This window comes from Mobula birostris, chromosome 8 (assembly GCF_030028105.1).
Source record: "Mobula birostris isolate sMobBir1 chromosome 8, sMobBir1.hap1, whole genome shotgun sequence".
Lineage (NCBI taxonomy): Eukaryota > Metazoa > Chordata > Chondrichthyes > Myliobatiformes > Myliobatidae > Mobula > Mobula birostris.
Genome location: NC_092377.1, coordinates 26,975,226 through 26,990,458, shown reverse-complemented (window position 1 = coordinate 26,990,458; position 15,233 = coordinate 26,975,226). Strand labels below are relative to the sequence as shown.

Sequence of the window (15,233 nt, the reverse complement as noted above, 5' to 3'; positions counted from 1 at the left end):
TGATTGTGAGTAGGGTTTGATGCTTGTGAATAAACAGTAAGAGGTTAAATGCAAGAAGGATAGAAGCAATACTAAATCTACACAGTGGCGACTAACCTAAGTTGGTGATCTATGTGGTAACTTAACTATGTTTGTAATACTTGAAGTAATTAAACAAAACATTACATTTATCCTTGTAAAAACGAACTTGTTTTTTTTTAGAAAACTTCCAAAAGGTGTTCACACAAAATATGCTGTTTTGTCCATATAGAAATTAATATATACGTATAGTTGACAGTTCTTCTCTGTCGAACCAGCAGAGTTCATGGTTCTTTTGATATTTGGCAGATACCATTTCAGTTGATCTCCAGAAGGATTATGCAGACATGCGCACTCAGCAGGCTAGAAAAAAAAATGAATAACCTTTTTTTTTTAACACAAATGATTCTGAAGATGCTGGAAATCCAGTCTTGGCCAATATGCTGGAGAAACTCAGCTAATGATGCCTCTGGGCCTCAGCCCATCTATCTGGAGCCTGCATTGCCTGCACCGATGTGCTGGTCTTCTGACTGCTTTTGCTGGCAAACACTTTCCCATAGTTTCTAAATAGCTCTAACCATTAGAAATACTTTAAAATAGTTAATTTGTGACACTAACTAATTGGGTCAACTTTGATACTTAAACAATAGATTGCATGAAACTGAGGGATGAGATACAATGTTTATCCAGATCCTCAGTTTGCTACTGTTAGAAGCCACCCAGGAATCACTGCTGTGCCTAGAGGTAAAGAAAAAGATCAGACCAGATCGCAGTGTGTCTGACTTTTACCTTTACTGTATTGTGAAACAATTCAATGATATTTTTCTGTACTTCCACTGTACTGTGCAGAGTTGTGGAAGTTTGGAATACTGTAGCTGGTTGGTAATCCTTTCCAGAACCTCTGGTGAAAAACAGAAAACTCCACCTGTAGTTAGAATTGTTACAATACAAACATCTTCCTACCTCCATACAACAGGACTAGCCTTGTTCATTATCAGGATGTGAAGTCAGTAAAAAACAGTGATTATAGATATGAATGGATAGGAACATTCCCTTAGCTGAGATATGCTTACAGATGTTTCTCGATCTGGCTAGAATGAATGGCAAATTCTTCTTTTGGTCTTGTCTCGGCACTGTACTTCTGGAAGAAACTGGGATTTTATTATGTATGTAATTTACGGGGAAGTATACGGCATCATTTTGTGCAGGCAAAATATTTGTATTCATGGCAATTTATGCTTTATTGAAACTTTGTCATTATATTAATGAACTGAATCAATAGTTTTGACTACCCTCAAATTTTGGTTAACAGCAAGTTTTGGTCAGATTGTCAATGGAGTTTACTGGGGTTGTAATCTATTTTTATAACATAATAGTTTTCCATTCATTGTGTTTTAATGATGTCATATTTCCACATTTATCAGGCGCTTTCAGTACTATTTCTGTCATGAGTTTTTTTTTGCTAGAGATTTGGTTGAAGTGGATTCTGTTAAGTAAGTAGAGTTTGCTGTAAAGTAAATCCTGTATTCAGCAAGTCGTGATATTAACCTTGCCTTCCTCCAACTCATGAGCTGACACAGAGGCAACTGTGCTTATTTCAATATTTTAATGGTCATGGATGTTGGCTGTTCAAATGTAATATAGAATGTTCAACTTCTAGGAGAGTTTGGCTCGTCTACAAAGAGCATTTGCTCGAAAATGGGAATTTATCTTCATGCAAGCAGAAGCCCAAGCAAAGTGAGTCTGAGGCAGTTTCTTTTCATAATATTACGAGCTTGAAAATAGTTGATACCAGCACTGAAATATTAATCATTATCACTGATATAGTGGTTATAGTGCCTTAAAGAGATACGGCATATAAACAGGCCTTCAATCCACCAAATCTGTACCAACCATCAACCATATTTACTTTAATACTACATTAATCCCATGTTTATCCTCTTTACATTTTTGTTAACTTCCACCATTCACCCGCACTCCAGAGATAACTTGCAATGGCCAATTAACCTACTAAGTGACTTGTCCATGGGATGTGGGAGTAAACTGGAGAACCCAGAGGAAATCCGCACAGTTACAGAATGTGTAAACTCCACACGGACAGTATTGAAGGGCAGGATTGAACATGGATCTCTGCCATTTTGAGGCAGCGGGTCTACTGGCTACTCCACTATGCCACCACCGTGGCTGCCTCCTCCTTCACAAACTTCATTGGACGCAGTTTCAATGTCCTGCAATCTTTTGAGTTCCAACCCAGGTAGGGAGTTCAGCTCCACAGGTGACCTATAGCTAAAGTTGCCTTCCTCCACATCTAGAACATAGCCTGCCCCATTACTGTGAACCACATCTGCAATTCTGGTACTTTGAAGGTAAATTTCCCTTTCCTGTTGGCTCCATGCTTCCAATTTTCATGCGATTCATGTCCCTACATCATGTGTATATAAGTCCTGACGAAGGGTCTCGGCCCGAAACGTCGACTGTACCTCTTCCTAGAGATGCTGCCTGGCCTGCTGCATTCACCAGCAACTTTGATGTGTGTTGCTTGAATTTCCAGCACCTGCAGAATTTCTCGTGTGATCATGTGTATATTCCCAAGCAAATGTCTTTGCACCATTGCCCTTATATTCTCTAAACTGGCACCTAGTCAAGGCACTCTAAGATCTTCAAGTCCAAGCACATATATAGACCCTCGTCCTCTTAATCTGGATTAACGTATGTTCACTTGCCCATCTTGAGATAATAAACTTTGATCTAATACAAAGCTACCCTCAGGAATTCTCTTCCTAAACCACTTTTCCATACTCTCTACATTTAAAAGTTAGCTAAAAATCAGTACATTAGTTCATTCCTACCATTCACTTTTCCATTTTAAACTATTATTTTAAGCAAGTGATACATGCATGGCATTGAACAGAAAGGAAATGGGCCCTTTGGTCAAAGTTTTTCTCATCTATACTAATCCCATCTGCTGAAAGTTTTTCCCATCTACACTGATCCCATTTGCTGTATTAGCTCAATATCCTTCTATGCCTTACCTATTTAAAAGGCTGTCAAAATGTCCTCTAAATTAGTAATTGCATCTGACTCCACCACTTCCTCTGGGAGCAAGTTCCACATATCATTTACTCTTTGTTTAAGAAGTCATTCAAACATCAATGATAAATAAATTAAAGTATTGTTTCTTTAATTTTCAGAGTTGATAAGAAAAGAGATAAGATTGAAAGAAAAATTCTTGATAGTCAAGAACGAGCATTCTGGGATGTACACAGGCCCGTGGTAAGTAACCTCCGGATGTAAAAAATGAGCCGTGGATAATTCATATAATGATGTTTGTGGTTTGATGCATTTCTCCAGGAAGACTCACTTGAGACAAATAGTCTCCAAGAGTGTAGCTTTACAGATGAAACATTTGTATTGCTGTAATGTGTGCAGTTGCGTCTGATTATCTTGCCATCTTAAATATCTGCATTTGGCGATGGAGAGGAGGATTATCGTGACTAAACAATATCAACGCTTCATTATGCATTCATGATTCATAGGCAAAAATGCCTTGAAGGTCACTTTGCTAAGTGTAATTATGTGAAATAAGTTTGGTTATTTGACATTAGATTTGCAGTCCACTTCTATGAATCCCATGAAAATATAATGAGACAATGGTGATTAAGGGTGATCAAAGAGATTGTGTTATAATAACATGCTTCCCATCTAGCACAACAAACCATAGCACAAATCATCAAGGAGGTATGAGGTGCCCAATTATTCTACTCAGTAACACACACAGGCCCAGAAATTTAATGGCTTAAAAGATGTAGCTTGTGCACGACACAGTTGAATTGACATGTAAAATTGAATATTGAATCTAGTTTGGAATTAATTGCATGCACAAGGCATTATGTCACACTGTATCACACCCTTTGTAAATGTAACTCACTAAAATACAAAAGATTCAAGTCAGTAGCATTTGTCAGGGAATATACATTTAATATTGTGGCTGTAGCATTGGTTCACAGATATATGGTCTTGAACAACAAAACAGACCCTAGTAAGAAGAAAGCAGACCAACTCAAGCTCTCCTTACAGCAGGGGTTCCTGTTGTAATGTGAACAAAGTCTCTGAAGCTGGTAGATAAATATAAAAGTCTTTTATTTGACTGAATGAGAGAGTCCCTGAAGGAAGAAGCCTGGTTTGATCCAATATTACATGACATTTTATATGCTAAAGATCAAAGGGCAATTCCATACTTTCAAAGTACGAAGGGTGATTGATAAGTTCGTGGCCTAAGGTAGAAGGAGTCAAAACCTAGCACATTTATTTTTCAACATAGTCCCCTCCTACATGTACACACTTAGTCCAGCGGTCATGGAACATACAGATCCCTCCTTTGTAGAAGTGGTCCACAGCAGGGGTGATTGATAAGTTTGTGGCTTAAGTTAGAAGGAGATGAGTTATTAACTTCAAACTTTCTGCATTATCACTCAAAGAGTTGAACTGCACGTGCATGTAACAAGAGCGTCTTGGACCTCCAGGTGGTCCACAGCAGGGGTGATTAATAAGTTTGTGGCCTAAGATAGAGGAGATGAGTTATATAGCCTTTGTTACATGCACATGCAGTTCAACTCTTTGAGTGAAAATGCAGAAAGTTTGAAGTTAATAACTCATCTCCTTCTACCTTAGGCCACAAACTTATCAATCACCCTGCTGTGGACAACTTTCTGGATGTCCAAGATGCCGACTTCTACAAAAAAGGGATCCATATGCTCCACAACCACTGAACTAAGTGTGTAAGTGTAGGAAAAATAAATGTGCTAGGTTTTCTAAAATTGACTCCTTCTACCTTAGGCCATGAACTTATCAATCACCCCTTGTATCTACAATGCTTCCTTTACATTACATATAAGTTTCACACCCACACTACAAACACACAAAATTAATGTTAAACCAGTATTGTCTAATTTTTTTCAATTAACTGCTGTTCTGAGCTCCAGGAACCTATTTTCCGGAACTGCATTTTAAATTTAATCTACTATTTACTTCCAGGTCTAATGATCTGGTGCTGAAGTTAAGATTTTACTACAAACCCGAAGTCCAGAATGTGCCCTAAAATTTCCCAACCTGGGATGCACAGACCCTTTACTTAATGCTATTGGTCCGTGGCAAAAGAAAGGTTGGGAATCCCTGCCTTTCAAGAACCTTTACTCCATCATTGATGGTGTTTATAGAAATAACATCAATGGCCTTGGCTCAGTTCAAACAATGTACCAGATATCTACTTATAATTTCTGGTAAGTCTTCCCAAATTCTTACCAAGGTTCTTAATTCTTACCCTGCAAGTCCACCTCTTTTGCCATGATCTGCAACTCAGCCCACTCATCTATCAATAGCAGGCCCAGTTAGGATCCCCCCAGTACTTCCAATAGTATTTGAAACTGAGAAGTGAAACTTTGAGAGCTGTGACCATGATGAAACATTGTATTTTATGAATGGCTTCCAAAACTATATAATGATGTGCACATTGACTCAAAAGCTCCACATTCACTGTTGGACTTTGGCCACATTCCACCGTGATACAACACTTGGCGGCACAGGAGGTCGTTCCTGCCTGTGGCCATCAAACGTGCAGCTCCACCCGTGGAGGGTCAGACACCCTGAGCCAATAGACTGGTCCTGGACTTATTTTCTATCTGGCATAGTTTGCATTTTGGTGTTTGATTGTTGTGGTTTTTGTATTGTTATATTTACGCTCTATTCTTGATTGGTGCGGCTGTAACGAAACCAAATTTCCCTCGGGATTAATAAAGTATATCTATCTATCTATCAAAACATATCTGTGTGAATATCATTCCCCATCAGTCCCAGATCAAGCAAATGTTGTTTGCTTCAAGAGTAAATCTTTAGCCAGTGTGTTCCGGCAGAAGAGATCAGAAGGAAGAAAGGGGATAGGTACACTTTGCGTGTGTCTGCCATGCACCAATGCGAATCAGCATTTCATGAAATGGTCCTTAGAGTTCTTGTCCATAACAAACAAGGCTTTCACGTTAATAATATTCTTTTGTAATGGAATGTGTTTTAGTGTGCAGGAAGTTTCTCTTGGAATGCACAATGTTTTTGTTGTCTATGAGGCAAGAAGTCAAAGTTTAACGTGGGAACTATTACGTTCCAGGAAAATTAACTATGTGTTATTTATAATTAGCTTTGAGATGAAAGTTATTTATTAAGTGCCTATCTACGAGTTTATATTTAGTAATCTTTTCCAACCAGGAATGTTGGCTTTCAGAGTTTAGTTGCTGCAATTATAAGGTTGGAAGTGGAAATCCCATTTCATATTTCTGCCTTTCCATTAGATGGTAAATGAAATTTGACTACCTCAAGATGCTTTACAGTGGTGGAAAGATGTTGGCACAGAGGTTTGCAAAAACTCAAGCTTAGAGAATAAATCAAGGGAGTTGAGCCTTTAGTACAGCTACTCAATGAGCAACACTAGTCTTGATGAAGTGTCTCGGCCAAAATTGACTGTTCATTCCCCTCCATAGATGCAGCCTGCAGCTGAGTTGCTCCAGCATTTTGTGTGCATAGCTCAAGATTTCCAGCTTCTGAAGGAGCTCTTCTATTTATGGTGCAACAATTTATTATGTTGGTCAGTTCTATTCAGTAAATTGAAATATACCAACTCTATATAAGAGCTTAAGACAGAGGAGCAGAATTAGGCCTTGCGGCCCAGTGAGTCTGCTTCACATTTTGTCATGGCCGTTCCATTTCCCTGTCACCCCCATAACCTTTCATGCCCTGACTTATCAAGAATCTATCAACCCCCACCTTAAATACACCCAATGACTTGGCCACCAGAGCAATGAATTCCACTGATTCACCAGCCTCTGGCAATAGAAATTCCACTTCATCTCCATTCTAACGGAACATCTCCTGTTCTGAGGCCAAGTCTTCTGGTCTTGGTTTCCACCACCATAGGAAATATCCACCCCATATCCATTCTATCTAGGCCTTTCAACATTCGACTGGTTGCAATGAGATCCCCTCATTCTTCTAAATTTCAGTGACTATAGGCCCAGAGTCATCTAATGCTCCTCATACAGTAAGCCTTTAATTCCAGGAAACATTATTGTGAACCTCCATTGAATCCTCTCCAATTTCAGCACATCCTTTCTAAGATAAGGGGCCCAAAACTGCTCACAATACTCCACGTGGGGCCTCACCAGTGCCTTATAAAGTCTCTGCTTTATATCCTTGTATTTACATTCTAGTCCTCATGAAATGAATGCTAGTACTGCATTTGCCTTCCTCCCTTTCGGGAATCCTGCACAAGGACTCCCAAGTCCCTTTGCACCTCAGGTTTTTGAATTTTTTCCTTGTTTAGAAGAAAATCTATGCTTTCAATCCTTCTACCAAAGTACAGAACCATATACTTCCCATTGTATTCCATGCAAATTCTGTACCTACTCTCCGAATACGCCTTAGTCTTTCTGCAGCTTTCCTACCTCCTCAACACGACTTGACCCTCCACCTATCTTTGTATCATATGCATACTTAGCCACAAAGCCATCAATCCTGTCATCTGAATCATTGGCATACAACATAAAAGGAAGCGGTCCCGACACTGACCCCTGCAGAACACCACTAGTCACAGGCAGCCATTCAGAAAAGGCTCCCTTTATTCCCACTTTTAATATTTCATCTTCTTCTTCCTTACTGATATTTAGTTGCATTCTGTTGGTTTTTAAAACATTGCCCTTTTGACCTGAATTTGCTATCTCTAGTTGTAATTTGTAGCCCACATCCTGGCTATTGTTCAGAGGCCTGTATATAACTCCCATCAGGATCTTTCTACCCTTGCAGTTTCTTAACTTTACCCCCAAAATCTTCCAATCCTATGTCACCTCTTTCTAAAGATTTGATTTCATTTTTTACCAACAGAGCTAGCCACCCTCTCTGCTACCTGCCTGTCCTTTCGATACAATGTGTATCCCTGGTTGTTAAGCTCCCAACTATAATCTTCTTTCGGCCACGACTCGGTGATGCCCATAATGTCAGACCTGCTATTGTCTAACCGTGTGATGAGATCACCTACCTTACTCTGTATATTGCATGTATTAAAATACTGTATACCAATTTTATCCTTTATTCATCACCCTTTTCGATTTTGTCCCCGTTACATTGCAACTCTGTCTGTAATTTTGCCCTATCATCTGCCTGTCCTTCCTGATAATCTCGCTAAACACCGCCTCTGCTCGTATCCCAACTGCCCCATCCTCAGCCCTATTACTCTGGTTCGTATCCCCCTGCCAAATTAGTTTAAACCCTCCCCAACAGTCCTTGAAAACTTGTCCGCAAGAATAGTGGCCCCCCTCAGGTTCATAGAATGTAGAACATAGAACAGTACAGCGCAGTACAGGCCCTTCAGCCCACAATGTTGTGCCGACCCTTAAACCCTGCCTCCCATATAACCCCCCACCTTAAATTCCTCCATATACCTGTCTAGTAGTCTCTTAAATTTCACTAGTGTATCTGCCTCCACCACTGACTCAGGCAGTGCATTCCAAGCACCAACCACTCTCTGAGTAAAAAAACCTTCCTCTAATATCCCCCTTGAACTTCCCACCCCTTACCTTAAAGCCATGTCCGCTTGTATTGAGCAGTGGTGCCCTGGGAAGAGGTGCTGGCTGTCCACTCTATCTATTCTTCTTAATATCTTGTATACCTCTATCAAGTCTCCTCTCATCCTCCTTCTCTCCAAAGAGTAAAGCCCTAGCTCCCTTAATCTCTGATCATAATGCACACTCTCTAAACCAGGCAGCATCCTGGTAAATCTCCTCTGTACCCTTTCCAATGCTTCCACATCCTTCCTACAGTGAGATGACCAGAACTGGACACAGTACTCCAAGTGTGGCCTAACCAGAGTTTTATAGAGCTGCATCATTACCCTGCAACTCTTAAACTCTATCCCCTGACTTATGAAACACCTCATAAGCTTCTTAACTGCCCTATCTACCTGTGAGGCAACTTTCAGGGATCTGTGGACATGTACCCCCAGATCCCTCTGCTCCTCCACACTACCAAGTATCCTGCCATTTACTTTGTACTCTGCCTTGGAGTTTGTCCTTCCAAAGTATACCACCTCACACTTCTCCAGGTTGAATTCCATCTGCCACTTCTCAGCCCACTTCTGCATCCTATCAATGTCTCTCTGCAATCTTCGACAATCCTCTACACTATCCACAACACCACCAAACTTTGTGTTGTCTGCAAACTTGCCAACCCACCCTTCTACCCCAACATCCAGGTCATTAATAAAAATCACGAAAAGGAGAGGTCCCAGAACCGATCCTTGTGTGACACCACTATTCACAACCCTCCAATCTGAATGTACTCCCCCCACCACGACCCTCTGCCTTCTGCAGGCAAGCCAATTCTGAATCCACCTGGCCAAACTTCCCTGGATCCCATGCCTTCTGACTTTCTGAATAAGCCTACCGTGTAGAACCTTGTCAAATGCCTTACTAAAATCCGTGTAGATCACATCCACTGCACTACCCTCATCTATATGCCTGGTCACCTCCTCAAAGAACTCTATCAGGCTTGTTAGACACGATCTGACCTTCACAAAGCCATGCCGACTGTCCCTGATCAGACCATGATTCTCTAAATGCCCATAGATCCTATCTCTAAGAATCTTTTCCAACAGCTTTCCCACCACAAGCGTAAGGCTCACTGGTCTATAATTACCCGGACTATCCCTACTACCTTTTTTGAACAAGGGGACAACATTCGCCTCCCTCCAATCTTCTGGTACCATTCCCGTGGATAACAAGGACATAAAGATCCTAGCCAGAGGCTCAGCAATCTCTTCCCTTGCCTCATGAAGCAGCCTGGGAAATATTCCGTCAGGCCCCGGGGACTTATCCATCCTGATGTATTTTAACAACTCCAACACCTCCTCTCCCTTAATATCAACGTGCTCCAGAACATCAACCTCACTCATATTGTCCTCAGCGTCATCGAGTTCCCTCTCCTTGGTGAATACCAAAGAGAAGTATTCATTGAGGACCTCGCTCACTTCTACAGCCTCCAGGCACATCTTCCCAGCTTTATCTCTAATTGGTCCTACCTTTACTCCTTCAGGTAGAACTATTTTGCACAGGTCATACCATCCCCAGAAGAGATCCCAATGGTCATAAATCTGAAACCCTGCCCCCTACATCAGTTCCTCTGTCACACATTTATCCTATTCTTACCTCACTAGTGCATGGCACAGGCAGAAATCTGGAGATTACTACCCTGGAGTAGTAATTTCAGTTTTCTACATAGCTCCCTAAATTCTCCCTTCAGAACTTCCCTTTTCCTACCTATGTCATTGGTGCCAATATGTACCAAGACTGTTGGCTGCTGACCCTCCCCTTTAGAATGCTGTGGACCAAACCTGAAATGTCCCTGACCCTGGCATCTATGAGGCAACACACCATTGGGGATCTCTGTCATGTCCACAGAATCTTGTGTCTACTCCTACAACTATAGAACCCCCTATCACTACTACAGTCCTCTCCTCCCTCCTTCCCTTCTGAGCCACAGCACCTGACTCTGTGCCTGACACGGTCACTGTGGCTTCCCCCTAGTAAGTGGAAACCCTCCCCCAACAGTATCCAAAACTGAATACTTATTATTGAGGGGAACAGCCACGGGGGTACTCTGCACTGGCTGCCCATTTCTTTTCCCTCTCCTGTCAGTCACCCAGATGCACGCCTTCTGCAACTTAGAGGAGACCACCTCCTTGTTGCCCCTGTCTATGACCTCCTAAGTTTCCACATGAGCCAAAGGTCATCGAGCTGCAGCTCCAGTTCCTTAACACGTTCTCTCTCTGAGGAACTGCAGCTCAGTACACCAGGTGTCGATGTGGTTATCCAAGAGGCTGGAGGTGTTGCAGAATTCCCACAACTCACACAATGAACACAACACAGCCCCTGGAGCCATCCTTGCTGCGCTGACTATGTATTAGCAGATGAAGAAGATGAAGAAACTTACCAGATATGTACCTCACACAAACCTGTTCTCACGAAGCCTGAGCCTCTCCACTCTAACACTCACACAATGGCCACCCCCTCAATGTAATGGAGATATAATGGTGATATTGCATAATATGAAGTTCTTTTGGGTTATGATATTAGCATTATAACTTTCACCTAGATGGCCAATACATATGTCCAGTCTTAAAAGAGAATCACTTCACGAGAGAAGTATAAACCACATCAATCTAGTTACCAGTGCTGGCTTAGCAATAGTTAATGGAGGATTATCTGTCGTCTTGTTCGATGTGCCTTTCTCACATGGATTTGGGCAGATCATGCTGAATCTCCATTTGAGTACCTTCATCTGGAATGGAAGTGAGATTTTAATCTTATCAGTCTCGAATACATTACAAAATTAGTCCTGGGAGAATTCAGATGTTGTTTTTTCAACCATTCCCCATTTGATCACTGTAGTTTGCTAGGATGTGTTGAGTCATTATCAAGAAGACTTGTACTCTTTATTTCCATTTGAAAAGAGATAAGTATCTAGTTTGTGATGATAATTAACATTACTTTAATTACATGTTCAATTTACTTTTATTTAAAAAGATAGCTTAATAGCATCCAGGGTACTTTATAAACAGATTAAACTATTAATAACTGGAACCACAGAAACTGACTGCAGAAACAGGAATCATTATTTTGTTGTTCCAGCAATCTAAAAATAAAAGCTGGCGATAAATAACTGAGCTTGTTGATCTTTTTCAACACTTACACAAACTTGCCAAAACATAAATTAATAGTTCTCTTATGAATAAAAATTCCTTTTACTGAGCATAAAATAGTTTTTACACCTCCTCTGCCTTACTTGTCACTTCACTCAAGCTGAGTCCTGACCTATAACCAATAACTTTGTTCCTTTTTTGGACCAATATTGCTCGATTCTGAGAAGCATATATACATATATTCAATGGAAATGTTTAGTCTCAAAGCAGTAAGAAAGGCCTTGATTACAATGTCCCTGCAAGCAATTTATCTACCCATGGGAGGAATTGACTAATTTAGACTTCGAAGCAGGGATGATAATCGGTGCTAAAAGTTTCAAACTATAGCCAAAGATAGTTAATCCCCTTTTGATGCACAATCTCAGGATTCTATTGAATCATTTGAAAGCAAAATACTTTAAGCTCCAATACAAGGTCAGGGATATAAAATAAACACCTTTAAGTACAATAAAAATATTTTTCTCGAGGAAGTTTAGGGTCTTTATGAAAGAATTAATTATTATATTACTTTGATTATTACATGCACAGTGTACTAGATTGTTTAACCCACAGACTGATAGTGCCTCCTGAAGTTGCTGGTTCTTACCCATGGTCCCTGTTGGGAGGTATGCAAGACTACAACTAGAGGTCATAGGTGAAAGGTGAAATGTTTAAGGGGAGCATTTGAAGGGGAACTTCTTCACTCAGAGGGTGGTGAGAGTGTGGAACGAGCTGTCACCGGAGGTGGGTGGATGCAGGTTCGATGTCAACATGTAAGAGAAATCTGGATAGGTAAATGGATGGGAGGGGTATGTAGGGCTATGGTCTGGTGCAGGGAAATGGGGCTAGGCAGATTAATAGTCCATCATGACCTAGGTGGGCCACAGGACTTGTTTCTGTATTGTAGTGTTCCATAATTCTATGTGTCTAAAAGATGCCAGACTTCCATATCTGTCACATTAAAGGAAACGGATGGTTGAACAAATTTGCTCCTTTAAATCCCACAGACTGTTACATGGTCCATAATATAATCTCATTAATATGGTCATCCCTTTCTTATTCCTCAGTTCCACCCATAAAATCTCGCTAGACAAGCTCAGCTGTCTGCCCTGTCTGAGCACTGCTGTGAAATTTTCCCAGAGTGGTAAAGCCCCTCCCACCTTCCCCTTTAATCCACACCACCCAACCATGACTAAAACAATGGAACATTGAGCTGCCAGGCCTGCCCCTCCTCCATCCAAGTTTCATCAATAGCTACAATGTCATAATTCCACGTGCTGATCCATGCACCAAGCTCATCTGCCTTTCCTACAATCCTCCTTACATTGAAGTACACACAACTCGGAACATTAGTCCTACCATGCTCGATTCCTACCTCAGTATGTGTGTTTAACAACATCTTCCCCCACAGACACTCCACTATCTGCTCTGACACTTTGGTTCTCCCATCCTGCCGCAACACTAGTATAAGCCCCACCATGCAGCTCTAGCAAACTTACCCACAAGATTATTACTTTCCCCTCCAGTTCAGGTTCAAAACTTCCCTTCTGTACAGGTCGCACTTTCCCTGGAAGAGAACCCAATGATCCAAAAATCTGAAGCCCTCCCTCCAGTACTATCTCCTTAGCCAAATGTTAAACTGTATGGGCTTCCTATTTCTGGCTCGACTAGCACATCCTGAGATCTCAATCCTGGAAGTCCTGGCCTTTAACTTAGTACCTAACTCACTTAGCAGTACCTCATCATTATTCCCACGCATGTCATTGGTACAGACATGGACTACGATCTCTGAATTTTCATCCTCCTATTTAAGAATGCTGTGATTGTGATCCAAGATGTCCCTGGCCCTGCTACCTGGGAGACAATATATGATAAGACCATAAGACATGGGAGCAGAATTAAGCCATTTGGTCCATGGAGTCAGCTCTGCCATTTCATCATGTTTGATTTATTATCCCTCTCAACCCCATTCTCCTGCTTTCTCCCTGGGCTGTTTAATGCTCTGACTCATAAGAAACCTATCAAACTTCGCTTTAAATATACCCAATGACTTGGCCACCACAGACATCTGTTGCAATGAATTCCACAGATTCATCACCTCTGGCTAAAGAAATTCACCCTCATCTCTGTTCTTGTATTCAGAGGCTGTGTCCTCTGGTCCTAGACTCCTCCACTATAGGAAACATCCTCTCTACATCCACTCTATCTAGGCCTTTCAATATTCAATAAGTTTTAATGAAATCCCACCCCCACCCCCATTCTTCAAAACTCTAGTGAGTACAGGCCCAGAGCCATCAAAAGATCTTCATATGTTGATCCTTTCATATGTGGAATTATTCTCATGAACTTCTGGACCCTCTCCAATGATTGCACATCTTTTCATAGATAAGGGGCCCAAAAAACTCCAAGAGTGGTCTGACAAATGCCTTATAAAGCCTCAGCATTACATCCCTGCATTTATATGATTATCATCCAGGAATGTCGTTCTCAAAGTTCAAAATAAACTTATATCAGTGTACATGTATGTCACCCTGACATTCATTTTCTTGTGGGCATACTCAATAAATCCATAATAGAATAAAAACCATAATAGTATCAATGAAAGTCTGCACCAACTTGGGTGTTGAACCAGTGTGCAAAAGAGAGCAAACCGTGCAAATACAAAAAGAAGGAAATAATAAATAATAAGCAATAAGTATTGAGAGGCTGAGATGGAGAGTCCTCAAAACTATTTCCATAGGTTGTGGGAGCATTTCAGTGATGGGGCAAGTGAAGTGGAATGAAGTTATCCCCTTTGGTTGAAGAGCCTGATAGTTGAGGGGTAATAACTGTTCCTGAACCTGATGGGTGAGGCCTAGGCTCCTGTACCTTCTTCCTGGTGGCAGCAGGGAGAAGAGGGCATGTCCTGGGTGGTGGGCATCTCTGATGTTGGATGCTGCTTTCCTACGACAACACTCCATGTAGATGTGCTCAATGGTAGGGATGGCTGTATCCGTCATGGACTGGGCCATATCCACTACTTTTCGTAGGATTTTTCATTCTTGTTCACAATATTTCCCGTCTGTTTCCCTAACCAAGGAACTCCCTTTCACTACAACTCTCCCCCTTCCTCGCTGAGTCACAGAGTCATACTCAGCACCAATGAGTTGATTGTGTTGGCTTTCTTCTGCTTAGTCAAAGTATCCAAAGTGGTATACATTTTATTGAGGGGAACAGCCACAGGGCTACTCTGCACTGGCTGCCTATCCCCTTTCCCCCTCCTGACAGGAACCTAATTACCTGTGTCCTCCACCTTGAATGTAACTACCTCCCTGTATGTCCTGTCGATCAACCACATGCCCCCCCCCACCCTCCCCAACCTCCTGAATGATCCAGAGATCATCCAGTTCCAGCTTAAATTCCTTAACATGGTCTGAAAGAAGCTGCAGCTGCATGCTCTTCT

General features: G+C 41.4%; 1 protein-coding gene across 1 annotated transcript in view; it reads left to right on the top strand.

Annotated features, from left to right (window-relative positions):
• LOC140201990 (regulator of G-protein signaling 7) overlaps positions 1 to 15,233 on the top strand; it is a 486,715-nt gene that overhangs the window by 423,164 nt on the left and 48,318 nt on the right. Inside the window, exons 7-8 of the mRNA XM_072266857.1 lie at positions 1,679 to 1,755; positions 3,210 to 3,291. Of these exons, the coding sequence (XP_072122958.1) occupies positions 1,679 to 1,755; positions 3,210 to 3,291 (159 nt within the window). The remainder of the gene's footprint in view (positions 1 to 1,678; positions 1,756 to 3,209; positions 3,292 to 15,233) is intronic.